The 19,586-nt window shown below is 34.7% G+C and overlaps 1 protein-coding gene across 1 annotated transcript in view; it reads left to right on the top strand.

Annotated features, from left to right (window-relative positions):
• Positions 1-1,489: 1,489 nt before the first annotated feature.
• The window catches only part of LOC119637519 (small G protein signaling modulator 1), a 31,922-nt gene continuing 13,825 nt past the window's right edge, over positions 1,490-19,586 (top strand). Inside the window, exons 1-10 of the mRNA XM_038033578.1 lie at positions 1,490-1,682; positions 10,055-10,475; positions 10,562-10,781; positions 10,855-11,076; positions 11,135-11,624; positions 11,682-11,818; positions 11,881-12,040; positions 12,709-12,868; positions 12,922-13,963; positions 19,461-19,585. Of these exons, the coding sequence (XP_037889506.1) occupies positions 1,646-1,682; positions 10,055-10,475; positions 10,562-10,781; positions 10,855-11,076; positions 11,135-11,624; positions 11,682-11,818; positions 11,881-12,040; positions 12,709-12,868; positions 12,922-13,963; positions 19,461-19,585 (3,014 nt within the window). The 5' untranslated portion in view covers positions 1,490-1,645. The remainder of the gene's footprint in view (positions 1,683-10,054; positions 10,476-10,561; positions 10,782-10,854; positions 11,077-11,134; positions 11,625-11,681; positions 11,819-11,880; positions 12,041-12,708; positions 12,869-12,921; positions 13,964-19,460; position 19,586) is intronic.

The raw sequence follows: 19,586 nt of genomic DNA, 5'->3' as shown, positions 1-19,586 counted from the left end.
CTATAACTTTCAACACCGTTCAGATATTTCCGAAAAGCTATTGCTCAGATATTTTTTAGAGCTGCATACATATTTGGTCAAATAATGTGTGAACAGGATGGGCAAATCGGAACGACTAAAGCTACTAAAATTGAAAAATAGCTGCACTGTGAATATGGTCTGAATTTAGATAGTTCCCCGTTTTAGTCTCGGACAAATTTGAACATATGTTTGTTCAGAAAAATTTCAAACAGAATGTCTCCTTGAATCCTTTGGCATAAAATTTGGTGGACAAACAATTTGCATACAATCAAGATTGAATCTTTTAGGGGTAACAAGGTTTTGCGATAATGTAAAAATGTTGATGTGGGCATTCAATTTACAATAGAAAATAAAGTCGCCATAAAATCACAATAACAAAACAAAGATACATGATTAATCGATATCGTTATGAAACCCATGAAAATCACTACAATTGGTATTAAAATAAATACGTATGTACATAAAATGTTTCCTTCGTATTATATATAATATATAAAAGTGTATCTAGAGTTTTGGAATTAAAAGAACCTTCCTACGAAGGATCCTCTCTTTATTAGCTCTTTAGTTCTTGTTTTTATTTTCACATTGCGTTATTCATAATTTGACAACTTCAAAGAAAAGAAAAAGCTCGAAGGTTTTGTTTCAGTATTTAACAAATTATGATAAGTTCGGTAGCTTGTTAATGAGCAGCCTGCAATATTACAATACAACAATTTGAATTCTACGCTTCACAATACATTTCTTGTGAATATCCCTTTGAAGCTTTGAGATAATTAGAGTTTCATTTGTCTACCAGATGCTGCATAACGTATTAGACGTTCCATCATAAAAAACCCAGAAAAAAAAGCATAACACAAAATGTACCCACCCTTCACGCTGCTAGATTTATGCTTTACAACAATAGAATGAAAAAAGGAAGATTTTATTTACGAAGTTTCATAATCTGTAACCATTATCTCCAATTGTATTTAGCAGTTAGCGGTCAGCTAACATCTGCACTTGCCCTGAAAGCATTTCTTGCAATGTATATATAAGTGTAAATAAAACTCAGACAGGAAATCTAGGTTTGATCTCGGAAATAAAACGCTTAAAGGTCTGTTTTTCTACCGAGTACCGAAGTCAAGTAAAAAATTAATTAGCGCACCAAAGTACAAAACAGCTTAGCAGCGTTATCTAAATTTTCTAGTACTTAACATTTACTACACTAATATTATTTTCCAAGGGTGTTTTCAGTCGTAGTATGCGTATATAAAATAGCTTGTTTATAGTTACCACTGAAGGCTAGTGGTATATTAAATTTTTCATTGACAAAAATGTTCATTCGAGACTGCGTGAACTACATTCGTTTTGTCCTTATTCTACCCGATATGAAGACAGAGAAAAGAAGCGTTGTAATGTTCAAACTTTAGTTAGTTGTCTGGTGATTTTCTCTCACAGTAATTTGGTACCGCAGTACTCTGACAACGTTTTTATTTAAAATAATTCTCTTTCGGTTTAAGTTTTGGTCTTTCCGCAGCATTGTTTACTACAAAAAGAACAATAGTAAGCAAAAACCGTTTACAAGACAAATTTTATTTTATTTGCAGTAATTTTCATTGTGCTTTGCTTGTGACATAAATTTAATATGAATATGTTGCATAGCTTCGGGGGATGTGATGGAGGTAAGTTATTATTATATTTGCTTCTGCCTACGTAGTGTCTTTATTTTTGTGCTATGCCGTTCTGTTTTTTTTTTTCTTTAATGACGCAAAATATTAAGTGTTCCATTCTTTTACTCTTTTATAATTGACATATGTTCGCGCGCATATGTGTGTGTATAACAGCGTTCATAGTGTCAACATATGTTAAGCCTTTAGAGCGCATCTTTTCTTATTATTCGTTCTCTTTTTGGCCTTGTACTTTTTTAATTCTGTAATGTAACATGCTATGAAATCGTAATTTTGTTGTAATTGTAACATGGCAAATAAAAAGTGCATAGTAGACACATTTAAAGAATATGTAGCACAGTTGACATTAAATACCAGAAAAGATATTAGCATAGGATAAAAATTATAACTCAAGTAATCCCCCTGAGTAGCCGAAGGCGAGGAATCTCGACTAGCAAGTCAATGGTCGTGGGTTCGAATCTCAAGTGCGGTAGAGTTTTTAATAAAAGCCGATAGCCTTAGATGCTAGTGCTTTTAAGAGTTTAGACTTAGAATTTATTTCTCTGGCGAAATTAATAATAATAATAATAATAATATAACTCAAGTAACGCATAACAGATATATGCACCTAAAGTCCAGAAGATGTTTGTTAATTATAACGGGAACTAAAAAGCGACTCACTTGGTTTTTCCGGTCAAGAGACGAGCATCGCAAAGGACTTAAACATCGGTTAAGTTTGCTTTTCTAAAGAAAGTTTGTAATAGTGATCGAATAGTTATAATAGTGGTCAATTGACTAACTGTTTAAGACAAAAGGCTAAAGCGATTTTGCTACGTATCCCAACTCAGAATGAATACGAACTTTATTGTGTTGTCTGACCATAGACGCAAATATATAAGCAAGTCTTCGTGATAAGCAAAGATAAACACAATCTACGTTTTTAGCTGTTTAAAATAAAACATGAAAGTAAAATTAATGCAGTAAATCAACAAACAAAACAAGTAAAACAAATAAATTAAATCATAAAATAATATAACAAAGTTATGAAAAGAAATTGGTCTTTGCTGTTAATAGTAGTAGTACGGACCGTTATGATATGTGTACGTATATGTACGATTGTCCACCTATAGTGTGCAGATGTTTGCTAATATTATCTTCTTTATTCAGTTGTATTTTAGTATGGATCTTATAAACTTTATAAAGACTGTATTGATGTTGTTAAAGTCAAGGTCCTGTTGTGGTTGTTGCCGTTGTCATTTTTTGTTGTCTGCTTATTTCCTGTTTTTCTCAAGTTTTTTTTCATAATGCGAATTAGAATCTTCTAAGGCGTTTAGTTAATTCGTTTTCGTTTTACATAGTTCTTATAAGTATGTGAAGGAATAGCAAGTACTATCAGGATCATTTCACTCGGTTAGGACAATGACTAGTTGTATCTTACTTGCTATCAGAAGCTATTTCGGATGAGCCCATTGTACATTGTTCATAAAAGAAGTTATTAAAGCTAGAATTGAAAGCAAAGCTAACGATTTTGAAAGGTTGTATTTGACAAGCTTCTATCTATCTATCCTATTTTGTAAAGATGGAACAATCACTCTGTTCGGTGTTTGTTCAAATAATAACTATAACTAACATCAGTCAATCAAACATTTTTTTAAGTGAATGTACAGCAAAGGTGACAACAGAAACAAGCCTCGACATGGAACACTTAATTTTTAAATATCTGACGAGATTTGGGAAGAGATTTTTTTGACGTTTTTGAAAGGTTGTATTTGACAAGCCTTTATCCAGTTTTGTAAAGACGGAACATTCACTCTGTTAGGTCACTTAAATATTTTTTCAAGTGAATGTACAGCAAGCGTGACAAGATGATCAAAAAGAAGCAAACTTCGACATAGAACACTGAATTTTTAAACATCTGACGAGATTTGGGAAGAGATTTTTTTTATTTTAATTATTTGTTATTTATATTTGGTATTCAGCAAAAATAAATTAACAGCCGAATTCGATTGATTTTTAGAAATAAATAGTTTGCTGAGTATTAAAACTAAACTACAAAGTATATAATCAAAAATAGAGAAGAAACGATGAAGAACAAATACAGAAAGGAAATTCATGTACAAACAAATAAGAGAAAAAAAGAAATAAATTCATGTACACATCTAGTACGGAGCTACACTCGCAGTTGGCGTAGCTTCGAATTAGGAGTGAATCCGTAAGACAAACCCCCCAGAACATGCAAAAGCTTGGTAATCGATAACGGCGAACATATCCAATTAAATCCGCGAATTATACGAAGATATAAAGATCGAAAATAAATTTCGACAGGACATGGGCAGAGCGTGCTTATTAAGGAGTGTGGAATTAATAATATTTAAAGAATCCGATATTGAGGTAAAACGATAGATACCTTTTAAATTTTGGCAAATCCTAAACGGGTTAAAAAGCCCATAATTACATCTACGTTGGATAAATAGAAATAAATAGAAAAAATAAAGTTCCTAGAGAAACGGTTAAGAACGTCGTATTTTATCTAATGATGCTGGCGAGCCAATAGTAGTGGTTAATCCTCTGGCTAGCGACTAACACAAACACATGAACTTGTGTTAATTGTTGAGGATTTTTTAATTATAGAAATGGCTTTCAGGCACTTTAACTCCGTGATAAAGAATTAAAGACGTGATTTTGATTCGAAGTGATAATTTCATCTGCTTTATTAAATCGAAGACAGTCGCTTATATATTAAAATGATTATCTTATAAACTATATATGTTTCATATATCAGGGCGTGAGAACGATGGCCATCATGAATTGTTTGTCCATGTCAACAGAGTATGATAGGATCATCTTCACTTACACAAAATATGCTGACACGAACAATATCGCTTGTCGCTGTTTACAAACTTTTTTAATGTATAAGCAAATAAAGCAAAATTTCATACTCATAGCATGACTACCATACACGCGTGGATATACACACAACGGCAAACGAAACTAACGAAAGGAAGAAATGAACCGTGCATATAGGCATATTTATGCATGAACACGTATCATTTATTAGCTTATCGAAGAAGGAAAGACTACGATTAAGTCTACGTTTCCGAGAAGATGTGTATTTGTATAAACAGGCATTGAGATAAGGTAGTCTCAGTCCAACTTTTTAAAGGCAAAGAGTAGGAACTATTTTTGAAAACTTTCAAAAAAACTTAACTCATGTATAGCCCTATTATAACGAAAGGATCATCTAACTATTTGGACCACACTTTAATAAAATCTAGCCTTTATTAATCTTTATTTAAATAATGTTCCGTGTGCAAATTATAACGTAGTGTTTGGTCGAATAGAATCCCTAAATCTATGAAAGAATTTACACTTTTCTATATTTGCGATTCGATAAAACACTCAGTAGTGAATGAATTACTTCTCGAGAATGAAATCGTCTTGTATTTTGATAGGCTTAATTTCTTAAAATTTAATGAGCATCATATAACCAAATTACTTAAGCCAGATTAAAAGAGATGCGGGAACTGCTGTATACGATGAGTAGATAGAGGTTCTAAATGGCTGCCTTGAAGGACACCTGACGTCACGGGAAATTCATTAGAGGCAATAAAGAGAAACAGAATCCTGCATGATTATGCATTTCAATGAATATGCAGGAAAACATGAAGCCTGTAGTTCGAAGATCAATAATTTATGGCTAACTAGGTAAACAGCTTTGCGGAAATCAGGGTACACGATGTCGACGCGCAGGACATTGGAAAATGCCTTGAAGATATGTCAAGTAAACTATAAAAGGATAGTAACAGTTCCTTTTAGCAAATCATGGTGAAGTGGAGAAATAGAACATTTGATGGCGAAAGCTAATTGTTGAATAATATTTGGTTCAAATAATTTAAGTAAGACACTCATCTTGTCAATGCCACTCAGTGCTTAACGAGATGCCAGTTTCCATATTTGCCAAACTATATTTTAGCGACCTGAAACCTTGTAATAAATCGTTTTCTGAGATGACCAAATTTGGAATCGAAATCGAGTTTATGATTTGGTATGGATAGTTAGACCGAAGTCAGCGGTAGAAAAATGTTGTCGGAAATATTTAAAAAAGAGATTCAAATTTGCAATATCATCGGAGGAATCGGAGCTATTAAAAAAGGATAGATGGACTGTATGGATATTTATAAAAATTTTGTAGTATTAAAAAGAAGTGAAAATTTTTTAATTTGAAAATACCTGCAATAAGTAGTAGAAGTAGTCACAGCCACTTGTCATACATTTTTTGAAAAATTCAATTTTTTTATTTTTATAGTAATCAACTAGTTTTTTGAACCGTGGTGGTCAAATACTTCGAAAGGGGATTGTCTAATTGGAATGGATGCAGAAATAGCTAGGTTTAATTCATTACAATACAGGAATATCAAGGCTTCTCTATTCTGAGCAAATAAATAGAGTTTCATGTGTGCGATATGAAATTTAATCAATAAATTATTAGCTTTATTGAAATCACATTGCATATTTGAGGAAGTGGGATTTAACATATAGTAATGACTCAACGCCACTCTGCTTGTAGTGAAAGAATACACTAATTGCTGGATAATAAGGATTCTCGGGTAAACTAAAAGGTGGACAACGATTTTCAACTATTTCAGGAAAATTGACAAAGCAAAGATTTGACTGTCCGATATTAGAATTAGGAATACATTTGTATAAAGTAGATCTATCAGATCTTGAAGAGGATGCCATACAACCTGGAAAATTAAAATTCCCCAAGACTCTGACCATATCAGTAAGTAAATAAAAATATCTGATGGGAACAAATTACATATAACTGTTTATCAGGAATTTTCGCCTAGTGGCAATAAGTCCAACATCGACAGGAGAAGGAAATTCAAATGAGTACGATGGAAGCACAGCTGATATGTATATATAAAAAAAAGAAAAATTTTTGGGATTTATCACGAGGAATAAATTCTTTTACTAAGGATCCATGCGGACATAATGATTAATTACGATTTAAATTGACGGATGGGAATTTTGCGGCAAGGTAATCTGTCTATGTTATCACATGTGGTGTTCGGCGACAGTCTTGACGCACATATTGCTTTCCGTGGCAGTACAGCTGTCAATTGGGCGTCATTCGTGGTAGATGCATTAAGAATTCGGGATTGAGAATCTTTAGCCGCGGAAAGGTTAGAGGGAGTGATTTTACTTGCTTGTACAACTAGCGCACAAACTCTATCGTGGACGGAACGGGAGAGTAGCGACCAAACTGGGATGGAGGTGAAGGAACGCCATCTACGCTGCTAGTTGGTCTTTTACAAATTTAAGGGGACGCTGAGTGCTCCAAGTAGCGGAACTAATTGATTATTGTTTTAATTTTTTCAAATATTCAGACAATGTCGTGAGTTCCTCTTTGATTTCCGAAACGCAACCGAACGTAATCCTTCCGTTGGACCTAAGACTGCGTCTGCAGGTCGGCCAGCATATTTTGAAGACAGAGAAAAGCAAACAAAATTATGCTTAATGGAATGCGAAGGTCAAAAAACTGGCGGGAAACGCATAATAATCAATCATTTTTCTTGCGGAATAGGTGCCCAATTCAAACAATTATTAAAAATAAGGTAGCTTTAATATATTATTATCCAAAACAATATTATTATAAAACTTCTGTACAACAAAACTTCAATACAAAATTACGTGAGATATAGACAAAATTAGAAAATTGGTGCAAAAAAGGGTTCCTTAGCGAGAAGAAAATTATATTTAGGCATGGCCGGACCTTTATACCTCCCAATCTAATTTTCACATAGAATACACAAATATTTACTATTTCAGTTTGTTGCAGAGAGGCTACTATGAATTAATTTTCATCATAAAACATTAAAAAAAATTAAGCCTGTTTCCGAAGGGCATAGTAGTCGTGAGATATCTTGTATAGAACAGAGCCAAGGAAAAGAGCCATCTGGCTCAAATTAGGTCGACATAGTTTTTTTATTTAATTACTATCTGAACAATTTTTCATCACCAAACAATTAACAATTACGTTTCATAAGAATGCTTATAACTGATATTTAACAAATAGACCTACGTAGTCCAAATTCGGTAAGGTCGACTTCTTTGTCAATGTGTTATTATGAGCCAGTTTTTAATATGAAAATTCGAAGTTTTTATTGTCGTGTAAAGACTCCGTAGAAACGACTATATTTGAGAGGGATCAAAAGATTACGCCAGCCGATCTAAAGCTTTCACAACAATATAGAGTACCGAAATATTACTTCTTAGCTCTATTGCGGAGAAGTTTTAAAAATTGCAATTTTTTCCTACATAAAGACTTTTCAGAATAGTGCGGACAAACAAACCTAAAGTAGATATTGGAGCTGATGACTGACATTAAGCGAAGGCAACTATTTCACCCAACGACAATATTGTCCGCGAAAACGCTATCGACAACAGCGCTTTGTTCCATCCCTTTTGTTCCATCAGTACGCGTAGCAGCACTGAAGTGTACAACGATATAGAAGAATCGGTAACCCTTCCTGTTGTGGGCATCAGAACACACAATGATGTTCTTTGGACAAAACATGTTTTCGAAGTGTTAAAGATCCAGTCAAGGGCTTGAGCGACTTACTATTTACACCGTACTATTTACACCGGTTATATTCAGCCAAAATTAGATTATAACTCACAAGTACGCACACAACGAAAGGTTTACGTTTTCATGGGTGAAAAGGTGTGTCCGAAACTTTCGATATTCTCTATATCGGTGTAATATGGGCTACATGAGGGTTATGTATAGGTACCTTCGGGGCAAGTGTTCTGCAGAGATAAAAATGATAGGCCCACCATTTAAGCCCTTTACAAGAGCCATAAGGCTTTCTCATCTTTCCCATTGACTCATCCTGAAATTGCCTCCATATCGTACGACAAACCACTGAGGCTCACCTTTCTTTAATTACATTGCCCGACTCTGCAACGCTTTACTAGCAGTGGTAAGGGATAGCTTCTAAGTGGCTAGGCATAGACAAAAAAATACGTGAGGCTACTTAAAGAATTGCCGAGGTTAAGATTAGGCGTTGAGATTTCCAAGTTAGTCAAGTACCTCATCGCCCGGAGATTGATTACGAAAGGAACACATCCACCATCGCATCTCAGCAAAGCAGGGTCTAAACTTTAAGTTGAATCCGGTATTTGCATACCTCCTCTCTTGTCAGTTGCTTCATCTCTGCATTTCCCGCAAATGGATCTCAATGGATAGCTTTGCAGCAGATGAAAGATATTGTTTGTTCAAATAATTAATTAAATCAGGTTAATTGGTTTCAGCTTCAAAAAATTTTGTTTGTCTGAAATTAAATATAGGGAGTTTGGTCGAGAATTATAATAATCTTTTTCATGATAAATATACCGCAAGAAACCTATTAGACCTTTAAGGTTCAAGATCTAACTAAAGCCGTGGAAAAACAAATTCATGGTGAATATATTGTCCAACTTATTAATGATATTCAATAGGTTAGAGGCCAATCAAACATTATTGCGGACTCTTTACTCAGAGTTTTCGAAATCAAGGTTCAAAGTAATGTAGAAATGCATAGTGTAAAAGATAACAAACGGAAGTGACGACCCTAACATACGAAATATGATGCAAAGGAGCCATAAAAATTGCATGCCATTACACATCCAGCACGTAGAGCTACGATCTGATTAATAGCTGAGAAATACTTTTGGCCAGAATCCAGAAATCATGGTGAAGCAAATAGATGTCATGCCGCAAGTAAAAAAAATTTCGAAACGTAACAAAAAAAACTTGCACATGGAATAGATGGTCCTAGGACTATACACGCAGACGTTGTCGGTCTGTTTTGTTCGTCCAATGACGCCCATCACGGTCATCTAAAATGTGACTAATGGGAGAAATCTGTGCAAATATTATTACCAAAATTTTTATCATTAAGTTCGTTGTCAGTTTTGGTGCACCTCACACAATTACGAGTGATTATGGAAGTAAGTTTATTTTACATTTCCTTATCGAAGACAAACAAAAATTTTACGCATTCACGATATCATAAGACTCCTTATAACCCTTAAGAAATCAGCATGATCCAGCATTTTCATGGACAACTGAAGGCAACAATCCTAACTAGCATGTGGTTTCCACTTCTTTGCTAATCAATATCAAATAATAGGTGCTCAAGTCCTAAATACCTATGCTATTATCTATGCAGATAGTGTTTGTTGTAAATTTTAATACATATATGCTGAAGTTAACGTCCATAAATAGATCTACATTGAAATTGACGAGAATGTACGTAGAATTTGTAATATTACTAATAAATACATGAAAGAATTTGAAATCACTCGAATTAACAATACTTTCTTCCGTTTTCTTGCCACAGATGCTGAACTTAAAGAGCGTTTGATAGCTAACGTGAAGAAAGAAGTGAAACAATTAATGGAAGAGGCCGTAACTAAACATTATGTGCATGAAGAGAGCAGTTCCGTGACGTCGTTATGTGGCGCTGTGGAAGCTTCTTTAAGTCATGGTCTTCGACGAAGAGCTTTAGGTCTGTTTAAAACTTCCTCTACGACGGCTTTGATACAGAAAATTTCCAAAAATTGTCCGGAAGCAGATTATATAAGTCGCCGCTTGTTAGATTTTGAAATTACAACTGAAAGCTGTGTAGTGGCGGGTAAACGTTCCTGCTCGAGTAGCGATAGCATTATTAAACCAAAATTGCTAAACAAAGGTTTTAGCAGCAATTCGGTAACAACGATCAACGCTGTGTCCGGCACATCGACTTCACAGACGGGTGTAAAGTAAGTATTACTACCTTTCCGATTGAGAAGCGATATTTGTTGTTTACGAAAATGGAGGCATTAACAAAGCTTGTTTTACTCGAAAGATACTTGTGGATACGGATGGCCTTGTACGAAAAACGTTTATCGAAGATAATTGAGCATTTAGTTAGTAATGCTAGCAGTTACTATGATCGCGACGCTTTGGTGGCTGACACTGATTACGGTTCTATATTAAGTTCATTGCTGGTAGGTCCATGCGCTTTGGAATTCACCAAAGCTAAAACAGTTGATCATTATTGGTCAGATCCTCCAGCCGATGAATTGGTAAGAACGCATACTTAGTTATATACAATGATGTGGACGTTTTTAATTATTGTAATTAAATCTTTTGTGTTAGATTCAAAGGCATCGCATAAGTTCGGGCAATCGTACCCCGCCTACTTGTCATCGTCCTTTGATAAACTTTAAGCGTAGCTTACACACGAGTTCAGAAGATACTAGCAGTAGTTCATATAAAGTAAGTTCACCAGCCACTGTAGCTAAAGATTATGTGGAATCCCTGCATCAAAATACCCGGACTACTTTACTGTATGGTAAAAACAATGTCCTTGTTCTACCAGTAAGTATTTCAGTGAATTGCTTGAATTTTATATAACTTTTTGAAATTTCGTATATAGAAGGATCTCAACGAACCTCTTCCCGGTTATTTAAGTCTTCATCAAACCATACAGTCGCTAACGATTAAATGGACCCCAAATCAGCTAATGAACGGTTACAGTGACAGTGATGCTAACGATTTGAACATTTATTGGGCATATGCTCTAAACATCAATGTTGACGAAATCGTTTATGTGCATTGCCATCAGAATCGTGGCGACGATACAGGTGGTATTATAATACTAGTAGGGCAAGACGGCGTGCAACGACCGCCTATAAATTTTCCAGAAGGGGGTCATATGCAAGCATTTTTAAGTTGTTTAGAGACCGGTCTTTTACCGCATGGTCAATTAGATCCACCACTATGGTCCCAGCGAAGTACTGGGAAAATGTTTCCTTGGACAAAAAGTGTAAGAAGAACAATTTTACCGTCGGTAATGGAAACCGCAGTTGAAACACCTATTGATTATGTCTTCCGGGTCGTTGGTAAAAGTCAGCATGAAGAGTTCGGTACGGTTAATTGCTATGTCCTTTGGAAAATTATTAGAAGTTTTTACTTCCTTTTAGTCGCTATACATTCCATTTTAGAGCTGGGATGTACTAGTCCACGACGTAAACATTTAAGCAGCTGTTCAACAACGGGGAGCAGCGATTGTTCGAGTAAAAGTCTATCAATGGAACAAAGTGTGACTGATACACCTTTGGTAACATTTTTTAAAGAATATTTGTGATTAAGAAGCTGATTGAAAGATTACTTTTTCACTAGATACATATAACTCAAACGACCAGCATAGAATTGGTTTGTTCTACAATGAGACGTCAAATTATTTCGAGAGCATTTTATGGTTGGTTAGCATATTGTAGACATTTGTCTACAGTACGTACTCATTTATCAGGCTTAGTGCACGGGTTCATAACACCGAGTTGTAAGTATCTTTTGAAGTTTTGATCACGTTAAACCAGATCTAACATTTCAAACACTGCGTCTTATCTGACTAGCCATTTGATGAAATGGTTTAAAGAAAAAAGTATGAAAACGAGTTTTTCTTACAATTAATTATGCTGAGTATTCATTCAGTCGACATAAATTCGGATGTCCTTGTAAAATAGGAAAGGCTCTTTTACCCGCTAATCAAATGGCAATTTTGCATGTATAGCATATTCATTTGTAGCAGTAGCCTGCAGAACTGTTTTTTTGCTGTTTTTTTTAATTTTATGTTATATTTAGTTCGATCTCTGATAAAAACATAGCTGCTTTCTTGTGTCCATATTTCACTTTTCATATGATCGCTAATCTGTCGGTAGGTTCTTTAATCATCATAAATAATCATAAGTTTGTTGAGATGTAAAAGCTTCATTATTTGATTAGCTTGAAACCGGTAAAACTATACCAGGCCAGTCTCATTAAAATCTATCTAATCTTATATAATTATACTAAGAATTATTGGGAGCATCGAACATAGTCTTCGGAGATGGCACGGTCTCATATTTACATCGCTTTTCAAAACTGTAAAAATTCCTGTTTTTGAACATGCGACTTTGTTGGTGTTTTGCTATATTGACTCTAATAAATTTTTTTAAACCCTACTTTTAGTGGCTGCTGATGGATTTGGCTTGACTCAAGAAAAATGGGAAACCATGCATGAAAATGGTGTCATAACTAATCAAGATGAGGTAAATCGTTTAGTGTATTTTGGTGGTGTGGTTCATGAATTACGTCAGGAAGTTTGGCCGTATCTTTTAGGCCATTACAGGTAAGCATTTTATGTTAAGTCAACAAATTTTACAATTTTTCACTACCCTTCAGCTTTGGTTCGACAACTGAAGAGCGTACAAAAGTTGACAATATTACTAAGCATTATTATGAAACGACAATGAGTGAATGGTTGGCTGTAGAGGCTATAGTTCGTCAACGTGAGAAAGAGCAAAATGCCAACGCGTTAGCGAAAATATCATTAGAAAACAAATATAACAATTCAAGCCTGCCGAACAAATTTACCTGCGAGTCTACAGAAAAACAAAATTACAATATCGATTTGGATAATGACGTCTTTGATGACCGCGATAATTCTGATTTTTCGGATACAGGTATAGAATTTGATGACGACGTCGTAAGCGATATTGGAAACTGTGGGGATGGAGGGGAAAATGGTACAAGCATTCCATGTAATGGTGAAAAATTACGAACAAGATTTGAGAATGAAAGTAGTGTGGAAATCCTGGAAAATGGTGTAGATACGTTTAATGATAAAAATAAGAAAGGCTCCATCGACCTTAAAAAAGAAGAACAAGTAAGTTCTGCGGAAAGAGAGCGGTCATTTCAAAAAGCTATTTTAAGTTTTGAAAATCTTGACCCCGTGGAGTCTTTAGTTTTGCAAGATAATTGCTTTGCTGAAACGGAACTAGAAATGGTGTGTACCCCCGACCAAAGTGGTTTGCTTTTGTTAAGCATAAAAAGTTCTCCTTCTACTTCTTCTTATGAGACTGTCGGAAATGAATTTGTTGATGCAATAAATAGTACCGCCAATGTAGAGACGGAAGAAATCTCACAGGACGATGCAGAAGGAGTACCCGAAGATAATGACCGTAAATATCATAGCGTAGATGATGTACGGTATGGTAATAGCGCATATAACAGAAAACTTACACATGCGGTGATTATAACGCAAGCTGCGTCAAATGATACCTTAGAATGCATGACTGATGAGCAAACTGAAAATACGTCACGTAAAACCAGTTTGACTTCACCGATCAACGAGGATATAACTGTAGTAGCATCTCTTGAGGCACTAAAAGAGCCCAAATCAGCTTGCGTATCACCGGCCAGTTCCAATGGCGGTGTGTATAGTGTGAGTTTCTTAAGATTTAATTAAATGGTTTGCATTTACAATCCTTTCAAGTACTTAAGTATTTCAAGAGTTGTTTTTCTTAAACTTTCGGTCAATGTGCGTAGAAATACGTGTTGCAGAGTATATATTCTTGGTCGTCGTTGAAGAATATATCAGTTGAGAGTTCACTTATATTTGTCTATATTATTTTTAATTGAAGTCTTGAAGAATTTGTCTATATTATTACAAATATGATACTGCCATAAAAGCACTTAATTTTTCAGCCTGGACAGATTAATGCACAAGACTGGGATAAATCAACTGATTCATAATTAGAAATTAGAAAGAAATTTGACGCTTGTGGATATGCTTCTTAGAAATGTTTTTATACAACCTTCCTCTTATAATTTCGTTGAAATTAAAAAAATCATTTGTTACATTAATAATTTGGCTGTCATAAACATAGTGGCGTGCGGAAATTTTTTCTTGTCTTACCAAGTTTATACACAACTTAAAAAAAAAAAAAAAAAAAAATATTATTGGTGGTCGCATACGGTCACGAGTATATATAAACGAAAGTTTGACACCATTATGTTTAAAACAAAATTTCATACACAGGAAGTAAAAGAGAAGTGGGAAAATTGGTAAATTCAAAATTCTTAACAAGGTCCTGCTAGAGGCACGATTATTACACTTTTGTAAGCTTTTAGTTAGTTACTCAGCTATGTGTACATATGTTATAAACCTATCATCTTTTTTTTTGAATTTATTATTTGTATTGGCATATTATACTCAAGAGAACTCTAAAAAACCCTTGTGAAAGTGTGCAAAAGTAACACATTAATAACTTACCGATAATTGAAATTTAAAAGTCATTATGAAGTCATTTCAAATGGGAAAGCAAAAACAAAACAAATAACTGTTTGTGCAACGCAGTTGACACAAAAAGTTCCTTATATCCAAATAAAAAGACAATAGCTGAAACATCTGAAAAAGTGGAATTTGGGAATAGGAACAACGTTACAATCACACTGCGGAACTCGTCTCACTCAAAAAACATCACTACACACTTAGAATCCATTTCATTTCATAACTTGACTGTTGATCATCTCTGAATCTACAAAACTAAATTGGCGAAATATGGTTTCGCCACAGGGCCACACCATCTCCATGAAAATCCCCAAGGCCAGAGTTTATACCCATACCAAAAGTGAGTATAATGTATTTATTCATTCCAGGAAAAATGCATTGCCAATAATCGAACATGACCGAAATTTATATCGTGATTTCCATAGCTTAGAGATTTTTTTCGTCTCTAACAAAAAATCATCTTGATCTCTTCCGATGCGGCTACGGCAAAATCTATTGCCGCCAATACTTCAGTTGACAACATCTGTAACGTGTATATTCTGTCCGAATTATGTGCAACCCGTGAGGTCGCTTCTACCCCCTCTAATTCCACCGAAGTTGAAATCCACTCAAGCGCATGTGCCAAGCTACAGAAGTCATACGCTTCTACAAATTCGACTATTCCTCTAACTCGGGTGCGGTTGAGCAAAGTTCCTTTGAGTTTTTCCAGGAATGTTTTGCCTACCCACATCTGTTTGGAAGGCATTGACTTTCCGGTTAAACCATACGTCGAGCCGACATTACAATGCCGCAAATGTTGGCGTTTCAGGCACACTGATAAGTTATGCTCACGCCAAAATCCACTCTGTCTTTCTTGTGGCACAAGCTATGATTGCTCTACAAAATGTCCTCGCATTGCTAAAAAATGCATTAATTGCAAGGGTGATCACCTTTCTAATTTCAAAGCTTCTCCAACATAAAAACAAATTGCCCGAAAAAAAACGCAGCAGAACGTCTCAATACGCGAGTCTAATCTTGTTGTCAGAGTACTTACACACACCGAAGTAATCCAAATATTTCAATTTCTCTTGAGAGCTTCCCTAAGTGCTCTCCTCCGGCTTCTAAACAAACTATGAAACGATCAAACACTGAGTCTACTGTCCCAGTGCCAACCAACTCCAGAAATCACGATCTCCCCTTCCAATGTAAAATCTGCAAATCCCGAGACTATGACGCCCATCATAAATTATATTCCTTCCGATCACGAAATGATCGTTGATTCACTTCCTCTAACTTATCTCAAATTTGTGATCGTATTCAAATTCTGTTATTAACTCCGTCACACGCTTATCTCGCGAACTTCACATGAGTATTCTTAACCAACGATCCTCTTAGGGTTCGTATTCCTATTCTCTCTCCATCAATAATGAAAATAGATCAACTTAATTGCACTAGCATCCGTAGCAAATTAAAACAGCTTGAACAATATCTTTATTGTATTCTAATTAAGCGAGAATCTTAATTTGGGCTAGCATGGTCAGGCTGTAGTACCTGATATTTCACATCATTCACTAATCTTTTTATCGCTGCCTGTTAAAGTCAGTAGAGTTGCATTGATCCTTTACTACACAAATTTTAAGAAATCTAGCGCGAATGCATCTATTAGTTAGTGAGTTTGACTTTAGTTCTACGTACTTTTTTAATTCAGTTGACTACTAGGTTGAAGCTCTGAACAAAATTTTTTACCATATCTTGGATCACATCCCAAACTCTGAATATTTAGCGAGTAACAAGGCCCACAGTTAGCGTCATTCACTTGACATTTTATATGTCATATATCTTAGAGAAATTTTCTACAAACAGTATATGTGATCCCCTCTGATTGTTAAATGAAGTGACTATTTTTGCGAAGTCATGCGAAATTTTTGAGCCTGCAACAGCTCTTTTGAAAATTTTAATCTTAAAAAATATGAGATGAAGATACGCCAGAAGAGAAGGGATAGGGTCGAGTATGATGAGCTGGACGTAAATATTATTAATGAGTTCTTCATCCTAAACTTGCCAAACGTATATAAGATGCCAGTATTTAATGCCTTCATTAGAGGAGATCATTCTTTTTGCAAGTATGATCTTTCCTTGTATAAGAATCCATTTAGTGTGTATTATTAACACCATACTCACGGCCTATTTATTCCTTGAACGGTGGAAAACAGTCCGAATTTGCGGACGGTATGACTTCTCTTTGGGAACTTTTTGATCGAAAACATAACTTTAGCCTGCACTTTCACACTATGTCTGCTAAAAAATATTTTATCCTGTTGAAATTATACTGCTTGTATAGTACTGCTTGAACTTGCACCTGCCTATCAAGGTATACTATTGGGCATGCTTTTCTCACGTGGCTTTTTAATTACTGTATTGTAGGTATGTCTGGCTGCTCATCGTAACTTGATAGGCTTAAGTTTATTGTCAGCTTCATTACACGTTTTGTCGATAATATTAAACTTAGACATCGTCGAGATTAGACGTTTGGTCTTTCATCCATGCTTTTTTGAAGTTCTTCATCTAAGGCTACCTAAAATTTAAGTTTTGTATATATCTCTAAAAACTTTTTATTGCTTACAATCGTCCGATCTTCTAGTTGGACGACAACAGTTCTCTAGGTCGAGTGGGACCCCTTTTGTTGGCTCCCTTTTTGATCGACCGCTCATTTATTGTCCATTCAGCTTGATCCTGGAATGCGTTACTTACTTTCAAAACCTTTAATGTTTTTAAGAGAAAAATTACCGCATTCTTTTACATCTCAGTTTGTCTGATGTTAGCCGTTGACGACTTATATGGTTAAAGAGAGAAGAAGGTGATTACTTGAATACTCTTCCGTTATTTGTCTTACTCGAATTTATAACTATGTCGATTGGTCTAGCTCTTTAGAGTTGCAAAGGTATTTAAGAAAATGGTTACCAGATCAGTTAATATGTCCAATTGTAGTTTCGAAATCAGGGCACAAATTGTGTTGGAACAATCTGTTTTGGGTAGAAATTACGTTCACTAATGCAGCCAACGAAAAAAAAAGCCAGACTTAGACTCGTATTAATTTGGAAAGATATGTACGGACAAGGTACCTCTACTGCTAAACAAAACAGTTTATTTTATGAGTCGAGCTTGCAGAGCGGTATGAGTTTCTTCACGAAACTTTGCTTCGTTCAAATGGTAGATTACACTTTTGTGAATGTGTGAGATGTAGTATCTATAGTATTCAGGCTGAATGCTATTGGTACATCGGATAACAGGGTATTTTGTATTTTCCTAAAGTTTGCGTCAAATGACCATCTTCCCATCACTAGCATGGAGAAATGTTGAAGGAAAATAGCAGCGGATAAGGTGAACGTAAACCTATCGAACATTACGCACGTCAACACCCTCGTGGCAACATATGTAAAAGCGAACCTTAGAGTAGAGTAGAGAAGAGTAGAGAGCTGGTGTGACGTAACCCCTTGAACAGAATTATTAACAGAACGCATGAATATAACACTTGCGGAAGAAGCTGCGTACATGCTGTTTCATGTAAAACTAAAAATTATTTTGTGTTGAAGCAGTCTCAAGAGTTAGCGGCTCGAAGATGACTGCTCCATTAAGGAAAATCCATTACTTAGTCGATATGTAATATTTTTGAAGATTATTTTGAAGTAAAACCATATTGTAACAATGCAATAGCAGGTTTGGTTTTGCCAGTTATAAAGCGGGAATAAAAAACGTTAGGTTTGACTCCTTTGATAGCAATTCATTATTATTTTATTCTTTTAAAGAATGAATGGGAAAATAGCCAATAAGAGTAATGCAGATAGTAATGCAATATTATACTTCTGCATAAAAAAACAATACTCAATTAGAACCTGCTATAGATGTAGGCACAACTATTTTTAAGGCCAGGTGAATAACTTCTTTAGATGAAGCAACAGAGAATCTTCTAAGGTGAATGTTACCGGGAAGAAGGCCTGGTAATATGTAAGTGGACTTTAAATAGACTATACAAAACAAAATGATTTGAAATTATTAATAGTGAACAAAATTTATTTTAAATAAATACTGTTTAAATAGAAATTGATAACTAAGTTAATAACAGTTTAATTAAAGTGGATTTTCAAAATTGAAGATAAGCATAGTGGCTATAAGAAGTATAAAAAATGATTGTAGACAATATAGTGTCTAAGATTTCACTAGTTATAAGATACATACATTATTCATAAAATCTCTAACGGCATTAACATCATGCTATGATTTAGACATTTTGAAAAGTAATAAAGCCAAAAGCCTTAGATGCTAGTGCTTTAAGACTTTAGAATTTATTCTCTGGCTAAATTTTTAATAATAATAATAATAATAATCATAAAGTATTTCAGAAGTAAAGCAAATTTGCTTCATTTAAACCACATTAGCTCATGTCTTGAACCCGCTTCCATCTATGGACTGAGGTAGGCTTTTACCTAGAAATAAGATATATTTTTTGTATTTCACGTCGAATATAAGAGTTGTATTACGCAAAATGGCGTAGGTAAAGTGAAAATAAAACAACTCATGAGTACAAAGTTTAACCCGAATATTATATATGTAGTATAATTAAATTTTTGATTTTTTTTTATTTCAACTAAAATTCACGTTTACATTTTAGTTCGAATTTTTAGAGAATTTTGCTTTAAATTTACATCGTATTGAGAAGGATGTACAACGTTGTGATCGAAATTATTGGTATTTTGCTAATGAGAATTTGGATAAGCTAAGAAATGTAATAACTACG

The sequence above is a fragment of the Glossina fuscipes genome, unplaced genomic scaffold (genome assembly GCF_014805625.2).
Source record: "Glossina fuscipes isolate IAEA_lab_2018 unplaced genomic scaffold, Yale_Gfus_2 60, whole genome shotgun sequence".
Taxonomy (NCBI): domain Eukaryota; kingdom Metazoa; phylum Arthropoda; class Insecta; order Diptera; family Glossinidae; genus Glossina; species Glossina fuscipes.
The sequence above is the reverse complement of the archived record's forward strand: the minus strand, read 5'-3'. Positions and strand labels throughout refer to the sequence as shown.